The sequence below is a fragment of the Mus musculus genome, chromosome 14 (assembly GCF_000001635.26).
Source record: "Mus musculus strain C57BL/6J chromosome 14, GRCm38.p6 C57BL/6J".
In the NCBI taxonomy this organism is placed as follows: Eukaryota; Metazoa; Chordata; class Mammalia; order Rodentia; family Muridae; genus Mus; species Mus musculus.
In genome coordinates this window covers 19,086,250-19,110,260 of record NC_000080.6, presented here as the reverse complement: position 1 = coordinate 19,110,260, position 24,011 = coordinate 19,086,250, and the positions used below count along the sequence as shown (strand labels likewise).

The 24,011-nt window shown below is 41.2% G+C and overlaps 1 protein-coding gene and 2 pseudogenes across 2 annotated transcripts in view; 1 reads left to right on the top strand and 2 right to left on the bottom strand.

Annotated features, from left to right (window-relative positions):
* Positions 1,361-2,836, top strand: Gm7089 (predicted gene 7089; annotated as a pseudogene).
* Gm18275 (predicted gene, 18275) lies at positions 6,128-7,794 on the bottom strand (annotated as a pseudogene).
* Gm41099 (predicted gene, 41099) overlaps positions 22,497-24,011 on the bottom strand; it is a 45,549-nt gene continuing 44,034 nt past the window's right edge. The window contains exons 2-3 of one of the 2 annotated variants that reach the window (XM_017316230.1): positions 23,847-23,988; positions 22,497-23,060 (exon numbers count right to left, since the gene is read on the bottom strand). In XM_017316230.1, the coding sequence (XP_017171719.1) occupies positions 22,923-23,060; positions 23,847-23,988 (280 nt within the window). In that variant the 3' untranslated portion in view covers positions 22,497-22,922. Of the gene's footprint in view, positions 23,989-24,011 lie in introns of both variants that reach the window. The other variant, XM_011244853.1, reaches the window with a different exon arrangement.

The following is a 24,011-nucleotide window of genomic DNA, read 5'->3' as shown; positions in this document are numbered from 1 at the left end:
AAAAAAAATCAAATCAAATCAAAACAAACAAACAAAAAAAAACCCACAAACACAAAGCCTTTCTCCCAAATAAGTATGTCCTTTAGCCTGTAACCAGGAAAACTTTTAGCTTGACTTCTATCCCACAGGAAGAAGAAAACCACAAAACTCTAGACCATACCCATCTTGATATTAAACTATTTAAAACAAGTAAAGAAAATCAAACAAATGCTATTTAAGCCTTAATAAATTTTGATTGATGTGTGTTATGTGTGCTTGCTTGTGATTGCTCTTTTCTTTCTCTTATAGGCACACACATACACACACACACACACACACACGCAGAGAGCGATAGAGAGAAAGGGAGGGCAAAAGAGCAGGAATATTCTTTGAGGCAAGCTCAGGCATGACAGAAATCTCCTGTGGAGCAGGGATTAAAGATTTTCAGTATGAACACAGACCGTGAAAGAGGGTCAGAGGGGCTTCCTCCCTTTATCCAGAAGTGGAATGGCTATTCTTGGTTATCAGCTTGACTATATCTGGAAAAAACTACAGTCCAGAATTGGAGGGCTCACCTTTGATCCAGATCTTTAGCTGAAAGTCACATGTTTCTGACCTGGATCTAGGTATGGAGATTAGGTCCAAGCAAGGTTGTACACACCTTTAAGATCAGGAGAAGAAGACAAGGAGATCTCTTAGTTCAAGGTCAGCTTACAACTAAACAAGTCCCAGATCCAGGCTTGGTGGGTGGGACACACCCTTAATCTTGGCCACATCCTCTGCTGGAGACCTATATAAGACCAGCAGAAGAAGCAAGATTCACTGTCCTTCACCTGCTTGCATTTCATTGCCAGCACTGCTGTTGTAAAGCACTTCTACAGACAGACAGCTGAAACAACTAGCCTAGTTGGGACCAACTGGTGTGGCTGAGCAATTAGACTTGCTATTTGCAGCTGACCATTGTTGGAGAGTTGGGACTACAGACTGAAAGTCATCCCAATAAATTCCCTCAATATAAAGAAGACTCTTGAGAACCCTAACCAATACTAGAAGATTGGATGTATACACATTTATAGACAGGTAGTTTCTAACACAGTGAGAAGTACTTTAAGCCTGTACTTGGAAGGCAACCAAAGGAACTTTGCAATCTTGAGCTGATGACTATGGTCATAGGAGTACTTTCCCAGAGCTAGATCCCAAGATAGATGCATTGATCAACTCTAGACTTGCATTTAACCCTACATTAAAACCCCTCCTTAGGGGATCTAGTGTGTTTTGGTCTGGCTCTGTTGTAGGGCCCGGTTGTTGAACAGCATTGCTGGAGTTCAGTTGTGAGCCAGGGTTGCTCGCATGCTAACCTAACCCTAACCCTGCTGTATTCATGGCATCGTCCATCGTGGCCGGGAAACAGCAGCACCTTCCTAAACCTGGGCTCCAGCCAAGGTGCAGATAATTGCAGAGTATCTCTTAAGAGAAGCAAAAGAGAGAGAGCTCGATCTCCTTGCACCTCCACCTCACCAGAAGATCACAGATGAAGAAGAATTCAATGATTACAACACCGGAAAAGAAAGACTTTTGAAGATAACCTAAGACCAAAGAGGACTGCAACTGGATAAATTATGCACAATGGGAGGAAAGCCTGAAGGAACTTCAAAGGACTCAATCCACATAGGAGCGTGCTTTAGATGTGGACTACCGATATATTACACTCTGGCTGAAATATGCAGAAATGGAGATGAAGAACCTCCATGTCAAGCATGCCTGAAACATCAGGGACGGTGCCATAACAACTCTGCCACGAGTCAACCAGTTCTGGTACAAGTACACATGCATGGAGGAGATGTTGGGCAACGTTGCTGGTGCTCGGCAGGTGTTTGAGTGCTGAATGGAAGCGCAGCCTGAGGAGCAGGCCTGGATTTCCTACATCAACTTGGAGCTGAGATACAAAGTAGTGGATTGGGCCCACACCATTTATTAATGCTTTGTGCTCGTGCACCCTGCTGTGAAGAACTGGTTCAAGTATTCTCGGTTTGAAAAGAAGCATGTTTCATTTGCTCACGCGCAGAAAATCTATGTGAGAGGGGTGGAGGTTTTTGGGGTCGAGCATATGGACCAACACCTCTATGTGGCTTTTGCTAAATTTAAGGAAAATCAGAAAGAATTTGAAAGGGTACAAGTTATCTACAGATATGCCCTGGTTAGGATTTCCAAACAGGAGACCCAAGAACTCTTGAAAAACTACATCATCTTTGAGAAGAAGTTTGGTGACCGGAGATTCCAGTAGGAAGAAGTGAAGGCTAATCCACACAATTATGACGCATGATTTCATTATTTATGCTTGGTGGGAAGTGAGGCAGAAGCTGACACTGTGCAGGAAGTCTATGAGAGAGTCATTACCAATGCGCCACCCATTCAGGAGAAGAGGCACTGGAAGAGCTACATCTACCTCTGGGTTAACTATGCACTGTATGAAGAGCTGGAGGCCAAGGATCCTGAGAGGACAAGACAGGTATATCAAACGTCTTTGCAACTCATTCCTCACACAAAGTTCACATTTGCTAAAATGTGGTTATATTGTGCACAGTTTGAAATAAGACAGAAGAATTTGCCATTGTCCAGAAGAGCTTTGACAACTTCCCTAGGGAAATATCCAAAGAACAAGTTATTCAAAGGTTACATAGACATGGAACTGCAGCTTCGAGTATTTGGCAGATCCAGGAAGCTTTATAAAAAGTTTCTGGAATTCAGTCCTGAAAATTGTACCTCATGGGTGAAGTTTGCAGAGTTAGAGACAATCCTTGGTGATGTTGAGAGACATCGGGCAATCTATGAATTAGCCTTCAGCCAGCTACAATCATTAATGAGTGATATCCAGTTTGGACTCTATCTCTCTTTCATTTTATGAGCTTTTCATTTAGACTGCTTACGTATAAAATTTTCATATATATATATATAATTGAAAGCTACTGTTTTATTAGGTTTTCATACAACTCCTCAATTGGACATTTTTAGTTTTACCTGCACTACTCACAGTCCTTCCTTTTTTTTTTTTTGTTGGTTTCTTTGAGACAAGTTTTCTCAGTATAGCTTTAGATGTTCTTATACTCAGAAATCCACCTGCCTCTGCCTCCCAAGTGCTGGGATTAAAGCCATGCACCACCACTGCCAGCTCATTTCCTCCTTTGTGACCTCTTAACTCCCCATTCCTATTTAAGAAAATAAACTTCTGAAGTAGCTGTAAGTGAATACATATGCCCAATTACAGTTCAACTGAATAAAGAAATGATTTGATACTGAATAAAGAAGTGTACATGATAAAGAAAATCTTGTAGAAGAATTTGAATCAAGCAACATGGCTGTTTGACAAGGGATCACATCCAAAGATCTTCTAGGTCTCTGTGATCTGGCAGGAATATAGACACCCTCTCAGTACACAACGTTATTACCTCTGGCCAGTATCATTTAATATTCTCCTTTAATCCCAATCAATCACATAAAATTGAGGAGCAGACAAAGTGATGAATCAGTGAAAGATCTGACAGAAAGTGTCACAGATAGGATATTCCCATCTCCTAGGAGAAAAGCTCTTTACGAGGAGTGATGAGTAGAGTCTTGGAGTTCTGCAGAATCAGTTCATGAATTCAGTTCAGTCAGTGAGTGGGGAGTCAGGGCAGTGAGTGCAGTGCAGTGGAGGTGAGTTCATTTGTGAGTTTATGCAATTCAGTGCAGGTCAGCAGAAGTAGGGGAAGTCTGAGAACAAAAAGGAGCCAGATGTTTAGAACAAATTGCAAGAGTTAGTTTGAGTCCAAGCAAAAGAGTTCAGTGGAGGCTGAGAGAAGCCAGATTGAATCAGTAATGTTAGAGAGGACTATGAGCCAGAACACCTGAGATGAACCAGCCAGCCAGTGCAAAAAAGAACTGGAAAGGATAAGCTTATTCATCAAAGCCTCCAGTAATACAATTAAATGTGGTGAATACGTATTCAAAATGTAACTGAAATTCTGGAAGTAATAAAACACAATAAGTCATATTCAAAAACTCCATGGGAGGCTATAACAACAAGCGTAATGAATCAAGTAGAGGGCAACATAGCTGAAGTTGAAGATGAGGTGGAGTTTGGATCATTTTAATAAAGAAAATGATAAAACAATGCCAAGATATAAGAAAGAATCTCCAGACACTTGAAATACTATGAACATACCAGACTTAAAAAGTGTGATCATAGAAAAAGGAAAAAATGTAAATCTGGAGGCATAAAAAACTTTTATTCAAATCATAAGAGAAAATTTCTCATGGTTATGGAGAAAATACCAATACAAATGCAGGACTCAGTTAGTATATCAAGCACACAAGAAGAAAAATTAATCTCTCCACTTCTATTATAAAACATATTACATACAAACCAAAGCAGTATATTAGAAACATGAACAGAGAAACAGAAAATCACATACATGGGTTAGTCTACAAGAAAAGCAGTTCAATATTCAAAAGAAACTTTCTAATACAGTAGAGCATGAAATGATGTGCTGCAAGTTCTTAAAGTTAATAATTTCCAATACTGTCATAGCACAGCCATCTATCAAAAAAGAGAAAGGAAAACTCCATTATGAACAATAAGGCCAAGGAAATTCAAAAGCCAGTTTTAGAGGGGATAATTGAAGGAATCCATCAGATTTAAAAAAAAAAAAAAAAAAAAAAAAAAAAGATTGGATCAATTTGCATTCTTCTACATGCTGATTGCCAGTTAAACCAGCACCAATTGTTAAAAATGCTGTCTTTTTTCCACTGGATGGTTTTAGCATCTTTGTCAAAGATCAAGTGACCATAGATATATAGATTCATTTCTGGGTCTTCAATTCTATTCCATTGATCTACCTGCCTTTCATTGTACCAGTACCATCCAGTTTTTATTATGATTTCTCTCTAGTAAAGCTTGAGGTCAAGGATGGTGATTCCACCAGAAGTTCTTATATTGTTGAAAATAGTTTTCAGTATCGTGGATTTTGTTGTTGTTGTTGTTGTTATTCCAGAAGAATTTGCAAATTGCTCTTTCTTTTCTTTTTTCTTTTTCATCCCTAAATTTGAATTTATATCTACATAATTGTCTAAAAACACTCCTTAGTTTGTACATAAGTTTTTCATTTTTAAATTGCTTTATAACAACTGTATACTTCCTGATTATTTGAATATTTTATGATATCTTCCATGTTTAGAAAAATTAAAAGGCAAAGGAAAATTAAAATGCCTTGGCCAGAGGACAAGGTGGACAAAAAATAAGACAAAATAAAACATCAATATGAAAGTTTTCAGAGATAATGCGTTTATAAACACAGAAATGGTTACAGCAAAGATGGCTGTAATGTGCAGGCCATGTCTGGCATTTGACAATGGTACCTAGGGAGGCAAAGTCCAGTCCTGTGTTTGCCCAGAATTCTCCCTTCTCTGCAAAACCCCAGATGGTATTGCAATGAAAACAGCTAACATAACTCCCAGAGCTCATTGAACTGGAGAGTAAGACTGAGTATATAGGCCCTTGGTTGGCAGAGAAGGTAGGAGGCTGTAAGGAAAAATCACAACTCACACTCTTAAGTCACCCTTTGTCACCTGGGAATCTCTGGCACCTTAGAGACCATGAGTCAGCTATTGTCCCCTTATAAATAAAAAGGTATAGTCACCACCCAATATGAAGTGAGACCATGGAAGGGGAAGAAAAGGTCTCACAGGGGTCAGGCCCCGTGCAAAATCTCTTCTTTTACAGGTAAGCGTAGAACAGAAGGCTGGTGACATTTAGAGGTTCCTTCTCTGTTATCTGGGAGGGCCAGCCTCTAGTCTTCGATCAGCCCCAACTTTGAGGATGAATAGGGAGAAAGGTACACACCCTCAAACACTGGGCAAGATATGAGGTCACAGCAGATCCTTCTCTCAAGTACCAAGCCCCAGTTTTAAAAGCTCTGCCTGGATGGAGGCTGGTGGATAGCACTATCACCTCAGGATTCCTTGACCAATCAGGAGCAGCTGAAATTAAGGATGGTTATCCTGCAAAGATTGCCATGCCTGAGACCCAAGGAGCTGGAGACAGGACTTGTCAAGGAAGAAGAGAACTTTTCTATCAAGAAGAGTTGACAAAGGAAGGCAGTATGAATCTCTAAGAGCTGGCCATGTGCTCCACCTGGATTGTGCTGGAGGTGACAGTGAGGCAGATGTGTGTATGATGCTCTGCAGGCTTATAGGGGGTCATGTCAAAGGAACACTGGGATGGAGGGTTCAGGTTTCTGTCCCCACCACTCCCTCCCTGGTGAGCTGCCCCAAGGGACTGGAAGTATGGTGGTTGTGGAGGTGGCTGCTCCTGCTGCTGCTGCCTCTGCTGCTGCTACTGCTGCTGTGATACCTGCAAAGCTTGGGCCTGGGCCTGGGCTTGAGCTTGGGCCTGGGCCAATGCTGTTGCTGCCCCTTGCATTTGTTGTTGAAGATCAGGAGGGTTGTGTTTGCACATGTTTCATAAGGTATGTTTCTGATGAATATGCCCGACTACAGACTGTGCCAGTATAAACCCTGGCATGTTTCACTGTGTGTGTAGATTCATGAACTGCATCTGTATATGCTTGCTGACAGTTGTGGGTGGCATTTGAAGGTTTTATCTTTGTTGTGCTGCCGTCTGTGAGACTGCAGTTTGGAGAGTTATGTGAAAGCCTTCTCACAGCCTGGGTGTGCACATTTGTATGGTCTGTCACTCACCAGTATGGATTCAGGTGTGCTAATGCAGATGTGAGAGCTTGTAGAAGGATTTCTCACAAAATTACAACTGTAGGGCTTGGTCCCTGAGTGGATAAGGATTAGTGGATAAGGGCCAGGGAGGAGATGTTGGCAAAGGTCTTGGAGCAGTGTGGGCACTTGTGAGGCTTGGTCTCAGCGTGTGACTGGGAGTGGATCTGCATGTCCGACTTTGAGTAGAAGGTCAGTGAACACATTCTACACCCAGGGTCAAACAACAAGTTCATGGTGGGATGGGAATTGAATCCATGTGCCCAAGGCTCTGTCCATTTTCTGTGCCACGGTTCCCTTTGCTCCTGTAGGTCTTGCCATCTTTCTGATGGTCATCGTCATCCCCAGGGGCAAGGTCCTTCATCTCAGGAAGCCCTAATATGCAATTTATAAAAATTTATTTTATAAATTTTTTTAAAAAATTTATTTTATAAATTGCTAATATGCAATTTATAAAAAGAACTGAAGAAGGTAGAGTCCAGAGAACCAAAATAAACCTACTAATTCCAGCTTTCGCTTCTTCTTGCAGCCCCGAGCAGGAGCCACAGTGCCACCTCCACCACCACCTCCACCTCCTTTCTCAGTTAGGGTTAATGCTACCATCTTGGAGACATCAGGGACCACCTGTAGGACTTGGGAGACAGGGGAAGAGCTGAGACAATCATGGGAGCCAAAATAGGGAAAGTCTGAGCTGCTGAGGCTATAGTCACAAGAGAGCCTGACAGGGATGTGATTGCCAAACCAGGACGGTCAGGCGTGAGTCCAGTAGATGGTACAGGAACCACTGTGATATTCTGTATAACAGATGATTGACTGTGTGTAGTCAGCTGTTCTTACTTGGACTCTGTATCCATGCTGATGCTACAAGACAGGGACACTGAGGCAGGGACTGTTAGAAAAAGTGGGATAGTGAGGTGGTGCCAGTCCACAGCCCTTCTGTGGCAATAGCTGATCCTTCATCTTGTTGATGAATACAATGTTTTCAATCTGCCCTGAGGCTGTGGGGATAAAACTCCAGAAGTACGGGTTAGAATTGAAGTGAGAATCTTCCATTCTACCCCCTCTCTCTCTTCCTCCTGTCCTCTTATTCTTTCTCCTTTCTGGAGTTCCTGACGTTTCAGGAAGTGGTGCTGGGGCTTGTGCTCCTGGGATCCCCAATTCCTCCAAGTCCATTTTCTTCCACCCTCCCCCAACAGCTTCAATGTGCAATCCTTTTGCCAAGAAGGCAGAAGAGTTTAAATCGAAACAGGGCGCAGTGGTGAGGTTAGGGCTGCAGCAGAAAACGGGTTATGTGTAGAGAGTTAAGAGTGCTAAATTGCTCTTTCTGAGTCTATGAAGAATTGAGTAGGAATTTTGATGCGGATTGCATTGAATCTGTGGATTGCTTTTGACAAGCTAGCCATTTTTATTATATGATCTTGCAAATCCATGAGTATGGTAGATCTTTCCATCTTCTGAGATCTTTTTCGATTTTTTCTTCAGAGACTTGAAGTTCTTATCATAGAAATCTTTCACTTGCTTGGTTAGAGTCACACCAAGGTATTTTATATTATTTGTAACTATTGTGAAGAGTGTTGTCTCCCTACTTTCTTTCTCAGCCTGTTTATCTTTTGACTAGAGTAAGGCTACTGATTTGTTTGAGTTAATTTTATATACAGCCAAGTTTCTGAAGTTGTTTATCAGCATTAGTGGTTCTTTGGTGGAATTTTTGGGGTCACTTAAGGATACTATCATACATCGACCCATTGTTATCTCCTTGGACAAAGCACAAGTCCACTAGGATCAAGAACCTTCATATAAATCCAGATACACTGAAACTGATAGAAATGAAAGTGAGGAAGAGCCACACATGGGCACAGGGGAAATTTTCCTGAACTGAACATTAATAGCTTATGCTCTAAGATCAAGAATTGACAAATGGGAGTTCATAAAATTTCAAAGCTTCTGTAAGACAAAGGACACTGTCAATAGGACAAAGTAGAAAAAAAAAAAAAACCTAACAGAACTGCAAAAGATCTTCACCAATCCTACATCTGATAGAGGGCTAATATGCAATTTATAAAAAGAACTGAAGAAGGTAGAGTCCAGAGAACCAAAATAAACCTACTAATAATGGGGTTACAGACCTAAACAAAGAATTCTCAACTGAGGAATACCAAATGACTGAGAAGCACTTAAAGAAATGTTCAAAATCAATTTATTTTCTCCAGTGATTCTCTAAGGTGCGTGTGCTCAGGAGGACACAGGCTATAGAAGCAGAAGAGTAGCTGGGACAGGGTCCTATGGACTACATCTGCATCCTGGAGGTGGGGCTGTTTTGCAGCCCTCTGTGCACTGGTCTTGCCAGGGGAGATCTTGCCTCCAGTGAGTGCTGACACAGGCTTACAGACAGACAGGAGGAACAAGCTCCAGCCAGAGACAAGAACATCTAACACCAGATATTACCAGACCAGAAAGCAAGACTACTTGGTACCATCAGAACCCAGTACTCCCACCACAGAAAGTACTGGATACCCCAACAAATGTGAAAAGTAAGATTCAGATTTTTTTTTCTATTTTTTTTCCATTTTTTATTAGGTATTTAGCTCATTTACATTTCCAATGCTATACCAAAAGTCCCCCATACCCACCCACCCCCACTCCCCTACCCACCCACTCCCCTTTTTTGGCCCTGGCGTTCCCCTGTACTGGGGTATATAAAGTTTGCGTGTCCAATGGGCCTCTCTTTCCAGTGATGGCCACCTAGGCCATCTTTTGATACATATGCAGCTAGAGTCAAGAGCTCCAGGGTACTGGTTAGTTCATAATGTTGTTCCACCTATAGGGTTGCAGATCCCTTTAGCTTCTTGGGTACTTTCTCTAGCTCCTTCATTGGGGGCCATGTGATCCATCCAATAGCCGACTGTGAGCATCCACTTCTATGTTTGCTAGGCCCAGGCATACTCTGACAAGAGACAGCTATATCAGGGTCCTTTCAGCATAATCTTGCTAGTGTATGCAATGGTGTCAGCATTTGGAAGCTGATTATGGGATGGATCCCCGGATATGGCAGTCTCTACATGGTCCATCTTTTTATCTCAGCTCCAAACTTTGTCTCTGTACCTCCTTTCAAGGGTGTTTTGTTCCGACTTCTAAGGAGGGGCATAGTGTCCACACTTCAGTCTTCATTTTTCTTGAGTTTCATGTGTTTAGGAAATTGTATCTTATATCTTGGATATCCTAGGTTTTGGGCTAATATCCACTTATCAGTGAGTACATACTGTGTGAGTTCCTTTGTGAATGTGTTACCTCACTCAGGATGATGCCCTCCAGGTCCATCCATTTGGCTAGGAATTTCATAAATTCATTCTTTTTAATAGCTGAGTAGTACTCCATTGTGTAGATGTACCACATTTTCTGTATCCATTCCTCTGTTGAGGGGCATCTGGGTTCCTTCCAGCTTCTGGCTATTATAAATAAGGCTGCTATGAACATAGTGGAGCATGTGTCCTTCTTACCAGTTGGGGCATCTTCTGGATATATGCCCAGGAGAGGTATTGCTGGATCCTCCGGTAGTACTATATCCAGTTTTCTGAGGAACCGCCAGACTGATTTCCAGAGTGGTTGTACAAGCCTGCAATCCCACCAACAATGGAGGAGTGTTCCTCTTTCTCCACATCCACGCCAGCATCTGCTGTCACCTGAATTTTTGATCTTAGTCATTCTGACTGGTGTGAGGTGGAATCTCAGGGTTGTTTTGATTTGCATTTCCCTGATGATTAAGGATGTTGAACATTTTTTCAGGTGCTTCTCTGCCATTCGGTATTCCTCAGGTGAGAATTCTTTGTTCAGTTCTGAGCCCCATTTTTTAATGGGGTTATTTGATTTTCTGAAGTCCACCTTCTTGAGTTCTTTATATATGTTGGATATTAGTCCCCTATCTGATTTAGGATAGGTAAAGATCCTTTCCCAATCTGTTGGTGGTCTTTTTGTCTTATTGACGGTATCTTTTGCCTTGCAGAAACTTTGGAGTTTCATTAGGTCCCATTTGTCAATTCTCGATCTTACAGCACAAGCCATTGCTGTTCTGTTCAGGAATTTTTCCCCTGTGCCCATATCTTCAAGGCTTTCCCCACTTTCTCCTCTATAAGTTTCAGTGTCCCTGGTTTTATGTGAAGTTCCTTGATCCACTTAGATTTGACCTTAGTACAAGGAGATAGGAATGGATCAATTCGCATTCTTCTACACGATAACAACCAGTTGTGCCAGCACCAATTGTTGAAAATGCTGTCTTTCTTCCACTGGATGGTTTTAGCTCCCTTGTCAAAGATCAAGTGACCATAGGTGTGTGGGTTCATTTCTGGGTCTTCAATTCTATTCCATTGGTCTACTTGTCTGTCTCTATACCAGTACCATGCAGTTTTTATCACAATTGCTGTGTAGTAAAGCTTTAGGTCAGGCATGGTGATTCCACCAGAGGTTCTTTTATCCTTGAGAAGAGTTTTTGCTATCCTAGGTTTTTTGTTATTCCAGATGAATTTGCAAATTGCTCCTTCTAATTCGTTGAAGAATTGTGTTGGAATTTTGATGGGGATTGCATTGAATCTGTAGATTGCTTTTGGCAAGATAGCCATTTTTACAATGTTGATCCTGCCAATCCATGAGCATGGGAGATCTTTCCATCTTCTGAGATCTTCTTTAATTTCTTTCTTCAGAGACTTGAAGTTTTTATCATACAGATCTTTCACTTCCTTAGTTAGAGTCACGCCGAGATATTTTATATTATTTGTGACTATTGAAAAGGGTGTTGTTTCCCTAATTTCTTTCTCAGCCTGTTTATTCTTTGTGTAGAGAAAGGCCATTGACTTGTTTGAGTTAATTTTATATCCAGCTACTTCACCAAAGCTATTTATCAGGTTTAGGAGTTCTCTGGTGGAATTTTTAGGGTCACTTATTTATACTATCATAACTTCTGTAAAAAGTGATATTTTGAGTTCCTCTTTTCCAATTTGTATCCCCTTGATCTCCTTTTGTTTTCGAATTGCTCTGGCTAGGACTTCAAGTACTATGTTGAAAAGGTAGGGAGAAAGTGGGCAGCCTTGTCTAGTCCCTGATTTTAGTGGGATTGCTTCCAGCTTCTCTCCATTTACTTTGATGTTGGCTACTGGTTTGCTGTAGATTGCTTTTATTATGTTTAGGTATGGGCCTTGAATTCCTGATCTTTCCAAAACTTTTATCATGAATGGATGTTGGATCTTGTCAAATGCTTTTTCTGCATCTAATGAGATGATCGTGTGGTTTTTGTCTTTGAGTTTGTTTATATAATGGATTACATTGATGGATTTTCGTATATTAAACCATCCCTGAATCCCTGGAATAAAACCTACTTGGTCAGGATGGATGATTGCTTTAATGTGTTCTTGGATTCGGTTAGCGAGAATTTTATTAAGGATTTTTGCATCGATATTCATAAGAGAAATTGGTCTGAAGTTCTCTATCTTTGTGGGATCTTTCTGTGGTTTAGGTATCAGAGTAATAGTGGCTTCATAAAATGAGTTGGGTAGAGTACCTTCTACTTCTATCTTGTGAAATAGTTTGTGCAGAACTGGAATTAGATCTTCTTTGAAGGTCTGATAGAACCCTGCACTAAACCCGTCTGGTCCTGGGCTTTTTTTGGCTGGGAGACTATTAATAACTGCTTCTATTTCTTTAGGGGATATGGGACTGTTTAGAAGGTCAACTTGATCCTGATTCAACTTTGGTACCTGGTATCTGTCCAGAAATTTGTCCATTTCGTCCAGGTTTTCCAGTTTTGTTGAGTATAGCCTTTTGTAGAAGGATCTGATGGTGTTTTGGATTTCTTCAGGATCTGTTGTTATGTCTCCCTTTTCATTTCTGATTTTGTTGATTAGGATTTTATCCCTTTGCTCTTTAGTAAGTCTAGCTAAGGGTTTATCTATCTTGTTGATTTTCTCAAAGAACCAACTCCTCCTTTGGTTAATTCTTTGAATAGTTCTTCTTGTTTCCACTTGGTTAATTTCACCCCTGAGTTTGATTATTTCCTGCCGTCTACTCCTCTTGGGTGAATTTGCTTCCTTTTTTTCTAGAGCATTTAGATGTCTTGTCAAGCTGCTAGTATGTGCTCTCTCCCGTTTCTTTTTGGAGGTACTCAGAGCTATGAGTTTCCCTCTTAGAAATGCTTTCATTGTGTCCCAAAGGTTTGGGTACGTTGTGGCTTCATTTTCATTAAACTCTAAAAAGTCTTTAATTTCTTTCTTTATTCCTTCCTTGACCAAGGTATCATTGAGAAGAGTGTTGTTCAGTTTCCACGTGAATGTTGGCTTTCCATTATTTATGTTGTTATTGAAGATCAGTCTTATGCCATGGTGGTCTGATAGGATACATGGGACAATTTCAATATTTTTGTATCTGTGGAGGCCTATTTTGTGACCAATTATATGGTCAATTTTGTAGAAGGTCCCATGAGGTGCTGAGAAGAAGGTATATCCTATTGTTTTAGGATAGAATATTCTGTAGATATCTGTCAGGTCCATTTGTTTCATAACTTCTGTTAGTTTCACTGTGTCCCTGTTTAGTTTCTGTTTCCACGATCTGTCCATTGATGAAAGTGGTGTGTTGAAGTCTCCCACTATTATTTTGTGAGGTGCAATGTGTGCTTTGAGCTTTACTAAAGTGTCTTTAATGAATGTGGCTGCCCTTGCATTTGGAGCATAGATATTCAGAATTGAGAGTTCCTCTTGGAGGATTTTACCTTTGATGAGTATGAAGTGCCCCTCCTTGTCTTTTTTTGATAACTTTGGGTTGGAAGTCGATTTTATCCGATATTAGAATGGCTACTCCAGCCTGTTTCTTCAGACCATTTGCTTGGAAAATTGTTTTCCAGCCTTTCACTCTGAGGTAGTGTCTGTCTTTTTCCCTGAGATGGGTTTCCTGTAAGCAGCAGAATGTTGGGTCCTGTTTGTGTAGCCAGTCTGTTAGTCTATGTCTTTTTATTGGGGAATTGAGTCCATTGATATTAAGAGATATTAAGGAAAGGTAATTGTTGCTTCCTGTTATTTTTGTTGTTAAAGTTGGCATTCTGTTCTTGTGGCTGTCTTCTTTTAGGTTTGTTGAGGGATTATCTCCTTGTTTTTTCTAGGGCGTGGTTCCCGTCCTTGTATTGGTTTTTTTCTGTTATTATCCTTTGAAGGGCTGGATTCGTGGAGAGATAATGGGTGAATTTAGTTTTGTCGTGGAATACTTTGGTTTCTACATCTATGGTAATTGAGAGTTTGGCTGGGTATAGTAGCCTGGGCTGGCATTTGTGTTCTCTTAGTGTCTGTATAACATCTGTCCAGGCTCTTCTGGCTTTCATAGTCTCTGGTGAAAAATCTGGTGTAATTCTGATAGGCTTGCCTTTATATGTTACTTGACCTTTTTCCCTTACTGCTTTTAGTATTCTATCTTTATTTAGTGCATTTGATGTTCTGATTTTTATGTGTCGGGAGGAATTTCTTTTCTGGTCCAGTCTATTTGGAGTTCTGTAGGCTTCTTGTATGTTCATGGGCATCTCTTTCTTTAGATTTTGGAAGTTTTCTTCAATAATTTTGTTGAAGATGTTTGCGGGTCCTTTGAGTTGAAAATCTTCATTCTCATCCACTCCTATTATCCGTAGGTTTGGTCTTCTCATTGTGTCCTGGATTTCCTGGATGTTTTTAGTTAGGATCTTTTTGCATTTTCCATTTTCTTTGATTGTTGTGCCGATGTTCTCTATGGAGTCTTCTGCACCTGAGATTCTCTCTTCCATCTCTTGTATTCTGTTGCTGATGCTCAAATCTATGGTTCCAGATTTCTTTCCTAGGGTTTCTATCTCCAGCGTTGCCTCACTTGGGGTTTTATTTATTGTGTCTACTTCCCTTTTTAGGTCTAGTATGGTTTTGTTCATTTCCATCACCTGTTTGGATGTGTTTTCCTGTTTTTCTATAAGGACTTCTACCTGTTTGGTTGTGTTTTCCTGTTTTTCTTTAAGGACTTGTAACTCTTTAGCAGTGTTTTCCTGTTTTTCTTTAAGGACTTGTAACTCTTTAGCAGTGTTCTCCTGTATCTCTTTAAGTGAGTTATTGAATTCCTTCTTTATGTCCTCTACCATCATCATGAGATATCTTTTAAATCCAGGTCTCCCTTTTCAGGTGTGTTAGGGTGTCCTGGACTGGGCGAAGTAGGCGTTCTGGGTTCTGATGATGGTGAGTGGTCCTGGTTTCTGTTAGTAGGATTCTTACGTTTACCTTTCGCCATCTGGCAATCTCTGGAGTTAGTTGTTATAGTTGTCTTTGTTAAGAGATTGTTCCTCTGTTGATTTTGTTACCCTCAATCAGCAGGCGTGGGAGACAAGCTCTCTCCTCTGAGTTTCAGTGGTCAGAGCAGTCTCTGCAGGCAAGCTCTCCTCTTTCGGGGAAGGTGTACAGTTATCTGGTGTTTGGACCTCCTCCTGGCTGAAGGTGAAGGCCCAAAACAGGATCTTTCCCAGAAGCTGTGTTGCTTTGGCCAGGAAGGTGGCCGGTTGTCTGGAGACGAAGATGGTGCCACCTCAGAAGCTCTGTGGCTCTCGCCAGGAAGGTGGCCGGTTGTCTGGAGCCGAAGATGGCGCCGCCCCAGATCTCTGCGACTCTCGCCCGTACCAGAAATGGCTGGCCTCTGTATTCCACAAGGTCACCCGTGCAGCCTGCCCTCCGCGGAGTCCCGGAGCCAAGAAGGCTCCCGCCAGCGCCTGTAACACAAATCTCTCAGGCTGGGCAGACCCCCGTGCTCTCACCAGGAAGGTGGCCGGCTGTCTAGAGCTGAAGATGGCGCCACCTCAGAAGCTCTGTGGCTCTCGCCAGGAAGGTGGCCGGTTGTCTGGAGACGAAGATGGCGCCGCCCCAGAAGCTCTGCGACTCTCGCCCGTCCCAGAAATGGCTGGCCTCTGTATTCCACACGGTCTCCCGTGCAGCCTGCCCTCCGCGGAGTCCCGGAGCCCCCCTCCGCGGAGTCCCGGAGCCCCCCTCCGCGGAGTCCCGGAGCCCGATTCAGATTTAAAATCATATCTCATGTTGCTTTTAGAGGATTTTAAGAAGGACATCAATAACCCCCTTAAAGAAATACAGGAGAACCCAGCTAAACAGGTAGAAGCCCTTAAAGAGGAAACACAAAAATTACTTAAAGAATTAAAGGAAAAGACAACCAAACGGGTGAAGGAATTGAAGAAAACCATCCAGGATCTAAAAATGGAAATAGAAACAATAAACAAATCACAAGGGGGGATAACCCTGGAGATAGAAATCCTAAGAAAAAATAAGGAGCCATAGATGTAAGTAAGCATCAGCAACACAATACAAGAGATAGAAGAGAGAATCTCAGGGGCAGAAGATTCCATAGAAAGAAGTCAAAATATCACTATTTGCTGATGATACCAAAGTATACTTGAGTGACCCCAAAAGTTTCACCAGAGAACTCCTAAACCTGATAGACAATTTCAGCAATCTGGCTGGATATAAAATTAACTCAAACAAATCAGTGGCCTTTCTCTACACAGAGGGTAAACAGGCTCAAAAAGAAATTAGGGAAATAACACTCTTCACAATAATCACAAATAATATAAAATACCTTGGTGTGACTCTAACTAAACAAGTGAAAGATCTGTATGATGAGAACTTATAATCTCTGAAGAAAAAAATGGAAGAATATCTCAGAAGATGGAAAGCTCTCCCATGGTCATGGATTGGCAGGAGTGATATAGTAAAAATAGACTTCTTGCTGAGAGCAATCTACATATTCAATGCAATTCCAATCAAAATTCCAAATTAATTATTCAAAGAGCTGGAAAGGGCAATTTGCAAATTCATCTGGAATAACAAAAAAACCTAGGATAGCAAAATCTACACTCAACAATAAAAGAACTTCTGGTGGAAAAACCATCCAGGACCTCAAGGAGTACTACAGAACAATTGTGATAAAAACTGCATGGTACTGGTACAATGACAGACAGGTGGATCAATGGAATAGTATTGAAGACCCAGAAACGAACCCCGACACCTAAGGTCACTTGGTCTTTGACAATGGAGTTAAAATTATCCATTCGAAAAAAAGACAGCATTTTCAACAAATGGTACTGGCTCAACTGGTGGTCAGCATTTAACAGAATGAGAATCAATCCATTCTTATCTTCTTGTACAAACCTCAAGTCTAAGTGAATCAAGGACCTCCACATGAAACCAGATACACTGAAATGTAGAGAGGAGAAAGTGGGGAAGACCCTCAAACATATGGGCACAGGGAAAAATTCCTGACCAGAACACCAATGGCTTAGGCTGTGAGATCAAGAATTGACAAATGGAACCTCGTAAAATTGCAAAGCTTCTGTAAAGCAAAGAACACTGTCGTTAATACAAAAAGTCAACCAACACATTGGGAAAAGATCTTTACAAATCCGACATCTGATAGAGAGCTAATATTCAATATATTCAAAGAACTCAACAAGTTAGACTCCAGAGAACCAAATAACCCTATTAAACAATGGGGTAAAAAGCTAAACAAAGAATTCTCAACTGAGGAATACTGGATGGCTGAGAAAAGCACCTTAAAAAAAGGTTCAACATCCTTAGTCATCAGAGAAATGCAAATCAAAATAAACTTGAGATTCTACCTCATATCAGTCAGATTGGCAAAGATAAAAAACTCAGAGGAGAAAAGATGCTGGTGAGGATGTGGAAAAAGAGGAACACACTTTCATTGCTGGTGGGATTGCAAGCTGGTACAACCACTCTGGAAGTCAGTCTGGTGGTTCTTTAGAAAATTGGACATAGTACTACTAGAGGATCCAGCAATACCACTCCTGCGCATACACCCAGAATATGCTCCAATGTGTAATAAGGACACATGCTCTACTATGTTCATAGCAGCCTTATTTATAATAGTCAGAAGCTGGAAAGAACCCAGATATCCCTCAACAAAGGAATGAATATAGAAAATAAAGTACATTTACACAGTGGATACTCCTCAGCTATTAAAATCAATAAATTTATTAAATTCTTAGGCAAACAGATGGAACTAGAAAATATCATGCTGAGTGAGGTAACCCAATCACAAAGAACACACACCGCATGCACTCACTGATCAGTAGATATTGGCCCTGAAACTCAGAATATCCAAGTTACAATTCACACACCACATGAAGCTTAAGATGACAGAAGACAAAAGTGTGGATACTTCAGTCCTTCTTAGAAGGGGGAACACAAACCCATTAGAGGAGATACAGAGACAAAATGTGGAGTAGAGACTGAAGGAAAGGCCAGAGACCTGAGCATCCAAATCATATAGTTACCAAACCCAGACACTATTGTGAATACCAACAAGTACTTGATGATGGGAGTCTGATATAACAGTCTCCTGAGAGATTCTACCAGTGCCTGACAAATACAGAGGTGGATGCTTGCCCCCAACCTTTAGACACAAAATCCCCAATGGAGGAGTTAGAGAGAGGACCAAAGAGGCTGAAGTGATTTGCAACCCCATAGGAGGAACAACAGTATGAACAGTACCCCCAGATTTCCCAGGAACTAAACCATAAACCAAAGAGTACACTTGGAGGGAGTGAACACTCCAGCCACACATGAAGTAGAGGATGACCTTGTTGGACATCAATGGGAGGAGAGGCCCTTGGTCCTGTGAAGGCTTAATTTCCCAGTGTAGGGGAATAACAGAACAGGGAAGTGGGAGTTGGTGAGTTGGTGAGCAGGGGTGGGGTGGGGGTGGGGGGTAGAGGGATAGGGACTTTTCAGAGGGGAGACCAGGAAAGGGGATAACATTTGAAATGTAAATAAAGAAAATATCTAAAAAAAATGAACAGCTCTGCTGCCATGAACTTCATGACAGTAATAGTTTCCCTCAATTAACACCTTTCTGTAGAATACCTTTCTATGTCACTAAACTTCTTGCTATTATCCTGATTTGCACACACCATCTCTTTCCAGCTGGGATACCACCAAAGTATTCTGTTCTCTGCCAAGACACTTGGGGTTTTATATCCTCAGGCCCTGAAAAAATAACTTATCTGCTCCCCTAGAACTTTCCTGTTTTCATCCACTCAAGTGAGGCTCTTAAATGAACTCTGCATGTGTTTTCATAACTCATTTTCCAATCTCTGCCCTGTAGAAACCCAGATTTGGGTGGAAATGTTTCAGGGTTCTTTGGATAACCCCAAAGAAGAGAGAAAGTGGAAAGTGAGTGAATAGGTAAAGCTTTCACTCACCTATTTCACACCAATTTTATTTGAAAGTATATCTTTCTTCCCACCTGATAAAACACCTTAAGCAACTGTTTGAAACTTTTCCTCTGGGAATATTTAATGGCCTCTAGACCTGTTTCCTGGATGTATCCCATTTTTTCTTTATCCTATGTTTTTCTCTATAGACTAAAATACAGGAGGCATTTTAGGATCATCTTACACGCGTTCACGCGACCGGCCAGGAAGAACACAACAAACCAGAATCTTCTGCGGCAAAACTTTATTGCTTACATCTTCAGGAGCAAGAGTGCAAACCTCAAACCCAAAAACGAAAGCGAAACCCCGTCCCTATTTAGGAGAGTTATCCTTCGCCTAGGACGTATCACTCCCTGATTGGCTGCAGCCCATGGCCGAGTTGTTGCCACGGGGAAGGCAGAGTACATGGGGTGGAGAAATACCCTTGGCACATGCGCAGATTATTTGTTTACCACTTAGAACACAGCTGTCAGCGCCATCTTGTGACGGCGAATGTGGGGGCGGCTTCCCACAGGATCAGTGTCACCCACCAGTCGCCTTCCTAAAGACATTCAACTATGTCACTCTGATATTAATTTTCAATAACTAGGACACATCACAGTTGTGACTGGTTCCAAATCCATAAGCATGTTCCTCTCTATTATACATCACTTCTTATGAACCCAATTACCTTCTGTCCTATATCAGTATCTAATTTTATAACTTTAAATATACAAGGAAGACATGTTCTTCCTTATTATGAAGATAAGTAAATTTGCATGGAGAGGTTAAAAAAGTGAAATTGGACTGAATTCCTCTTTCTTTGTTGAGTGTTTGTGTGGTTTCTGTATCAGGGTGACTATGAACTCATAGAATGAGTTTAGCTATGTTTCTTCTGTTTCTACTTTATAAATAATTTGAGGAGTATTTCACTAACTCTTTTTTGAATATCTGGTAGAATTCTGCACTACAACTTTCTGGCCTTGGGCTTTTTTGGAGTGGAAGACTTTTGATGACTGCTTCGATTTCCTTCAGGGTTATAGGCCTGTTAGTTACTTTACCAGATCTTCATTTAACTTTGATAATTGATAACTGTGTAAGTCACCAATTTCATTTAGATTTTGCTATTTTTTGCAGTATAGGCATCTACAGTAAGACCTAGTGATTCTTTCAATTTCCTCAGTGTCCACTGTTATGCCTCCTGCTTCATTTCTGATTTTGCTATTTTGGGTATTGTCTCTCTACCTTTCAGTTAGCTTGGCTAAGCATTTGTCTACCTTGTTGATTTTATCAACGAACAGGCTCTTGGTTTCATGGATTCTTTGTACTGTACTCTTTGTATCAAATTGACTGAATTCAGCCTTTATTCCCTGACAGCGAATCCTACCTACCTCTCTATGAGATGAGGCTTTGTCTCACCTTAGGAATTGCAGAATGCAATACATCAAAATGTTGCTGATCTTCATGGTGGTGATGCACACCACAGTCTCCAGGTAAATATCTACACTGGCAGGTTTCAGGGTGTGTTGAAGTAGTGTAACATACAAGGTGCCGTGAGAGATTTTTAATAGAAATTTGCAGGATTCCTCCACATTAGATTTCACTATGGTCTTAAAAGTAATTTTGTAAAGAAATACTATGGGTTCATGGATGCACATACACACACAAACATGAAGAACAGAGCACTTTGTGAGAGGAATGTTCTTTCTACTATGTGCATTCCAAGGAAGATATTCAGGTGTCTAGGCTTGGCAGCAATGATGAATACCTGACAATGATGAATACCTGCTCACCCATGTCATCAGCTCATCAACTGATCATCTAAACCAAGGAATTTCATAAGCTCTATATTTGTAGTTATGTTCAGTCTCTCTCTCTCTCTCTCTCTCTCTCTCTCTCTCTCTCTCTCTCTCTCTCTCTCTCTGTTTCTCTCTCTGTCTCTTTGTGTGTGTATGTCTCTCGAGAGGCTCTGCTTGTGATTGACAAATAAAGATGTGGATGCTCTCAGTCAACCATTAGACTGAGCACAACGTCCCAATGGAGGAGCTAGAAAAAGGACCCAAGGAGCTGACGTTGTTTGCATCCCCATAGGAGGAACAGCAATATGAACTAGCCAGTACCCCCAGAGCTCCCAGAGATTAAACCACTAACCAAAGTACACATGGTGAGACTCATGGCTTCAGCTGTGTATGTAGTAGATAATGGCTTTGTTGGTCATCAACGGGAGGAGAGGCCCTTGGTCCTGTGAAGGCTCTATGTCCCAATTTAGGGGAATGTGCAGGCTAGAAAGCCAGAGTGGAATGGTTGGTGAGCAGGGGGAGTAGGGAGGAGATAGGGGATTTTAAAAGGGGAAATCAGGAAAGGGGATAACATTTGAAATGTAAATAAAAATTATCTAATAAAAAAAAGAAACAATAGAAACATTTCATGCTATCAAGAGGGATTCATTTTCCCAATCTAGCTTCTAGGAAGCTAATCTCAATTTTAAATTTTACAGAAGTGCCTAATCTACATTGTCATCCTACATGAGAGGTGAAGATCTGCTCTAAAACTGAAAATAAAGGATACTGAGGCAATATCCTGAATACAAAACTAGCAGTGGTAACATCAGAGCTCTGCATATATGTCTGGCAGCCTAGGACAATGAGTATGTGCAGGTCAGGCACTATACCTAGTCTCCTGAGATTTCTCCACTCAATCGGAGTTGATCCTGTCCACCTAATACAGCACAGGCACTGGAAGGACAAAAGCCAACTGCAGGAGGTATGGAGATGCCTCACAGGTTAGAGCATCTGCTGCTCTCTAGAAGACCCACATGGTACCTAACAATCATCTCCAGGACTGGATGTGATTCCTTCTTCTGGCCTCTGAGGGAACTGCCCTCAGGAGAAGCCCCATACTGGAGGACACACAGTAGGAAAAACATCCATTCACATAAATGATAAACATAAGTCTAATCAGCAACAACAAAAGGATTGCAAATTTATGGTCAAGGACAACCCCATCTATCAAAAGCTATTTCCCAGCATGACTTGGAAGGTCATTATATCTGCTGTGTGGTTGCCACTGATGCTGTACTGCAAGCAAAACTGAGGCATATGGCTCTGACCCTCCTGATTTATTTTATATTCCTTTGTGAATGTTTTTATTTCCTCGGCAGCTTTAGAGAAATGCCTGCATATTACTCAGTATCTGGTCCACAGGGTCATAAATGAATATGTGTTATAGAGTACTATATGTTAGGAGTAAGAGAATTCATGACAGCATGGATACAGTATGGTAGTGATTACATCATAAAGTGTGTATCCATGGGGTAAGTGATATTATCCACACACAAAAGATCTATAAAAGCCATCTATACACCTAGGTATATGTATGTATGACTTTACTATGTAGCCCTGGCTGCCTGGAACTTACAGAGATCCATCTCTGGGTGTGAATTCTAGGTCTACAGCAGGGAATAGAACACCTGAATAAGGAAGATGGTTTCAAGAGTCACTACTTGCAAATAAATTTTTATTCATAAGAAATAGAATTTAAAAAAACAGGTTTTAAAAGTTCAATTAATATAGAGGTAAAAGCAAAAAAAGAAAGAGAGAAAGAAAGAAAGAAAGAAAGAAAGAAAGAAAGAAAGAAAGAAAGACAAGACCAAGCACATATAACTTCTAAATAACATAGCAACAACTCAAAGAACAAAAACCAAAACTTCATTCAAAACTCTAACATAAAATTATTGTTCAGCTGCTTTCTCTTTCTGCACATTTAAGCAGCACAGACCTACAGCCTGTTACTCCTCCTGGACACTTAGTGGCAGTGCAATAACCTCAGTTCTCTGCCAAGGGGAGTTGTCTGAAGAGAAAAGGGAATAACACCCTGAATCAGCCATGGCTTCCTAGTTAGGGCCTATTCACCCTAAGGAAATGAACTATATGGAAGAAAATTCATCCAAGGAAGATTGGGATGCTGGGGATGGAGCAGGGAACTCTTGGGGTGACAACTTATTCTGCAGAATGCTCTCTTCTTGGGCTGTGGCCAATCCTAGCTCTCTTGCAGTTTCTGAGACCTGCAAGAGAAAGGTAGTTACTAAGACACAGGTTTGGTGGGGACAGGCATGGCAGCTGTCAGCCTTCTGCCTCCCACCACCTGAACTGTACTTGACAGTCAACATTAATATTTTCATTGAAATTATGGATGTTAAATCTGAAGAAAGGGCCAAGTATTCAACAACAGTCACAAAACCATGGAGTGACAAAGATCAACTCAGGCTTCTATCAGTTCCAACCAAGAACCTGGCAAAGGAAGAGACGTCAATGAATTACAAAAAGAAAGGAGAAGGCCACATGCCACCCATATCAATGTTAATGAGATGCACTCATTTGACATTTGTAGTTGGCTCTAATTCCTCCAAGGTGCATGTACATGGGATGTCACATGACCTGTGCATGTATCCTGTCTAAGAACCCAGAACTTATGGGGCTATAAATCTGCTGCCCAGCCAACAAGATGTATGGACAAGAACTCACTCAAAGCTCTGCATAGCATTCCACCTATCATGAGGACATGCAAGAATGTGACATGTTATTCACCTGTCACCCTGACTGGACTGCAGATTAAAGCAGAGTTGAAAGGTACACTTGCCAGTGGCAACAGTATCGCACAAGAGGATAATTCAGTGTCTCATAAGAGGCTAACTTCCAAGAATACTTGTTGAAGACAGAACAGCTACATTCCATGAGGTGGGTGGCTGCTTGGGAGTTTGGATCAGAAAGGTAGTGGGTGGAAGCAAAGATGGATCTAATGTACAAATGGTATCAGACAGACATAGGTTGACCAAATTGTTTGTCCCTACCTGATGTTCTTGAGTCTCAAGGTTGCTGGTCTTCTCCTGTTCATCTTTACAACTCAGGTTCAAGTCCACCAAATATTGATGAATGATGGCCCAATCAGCCTGTAGTTTCTTGCTCTCCTGCTTCAATATCACCAACTTCTTACTGGAAACACACTCTGCATAGTA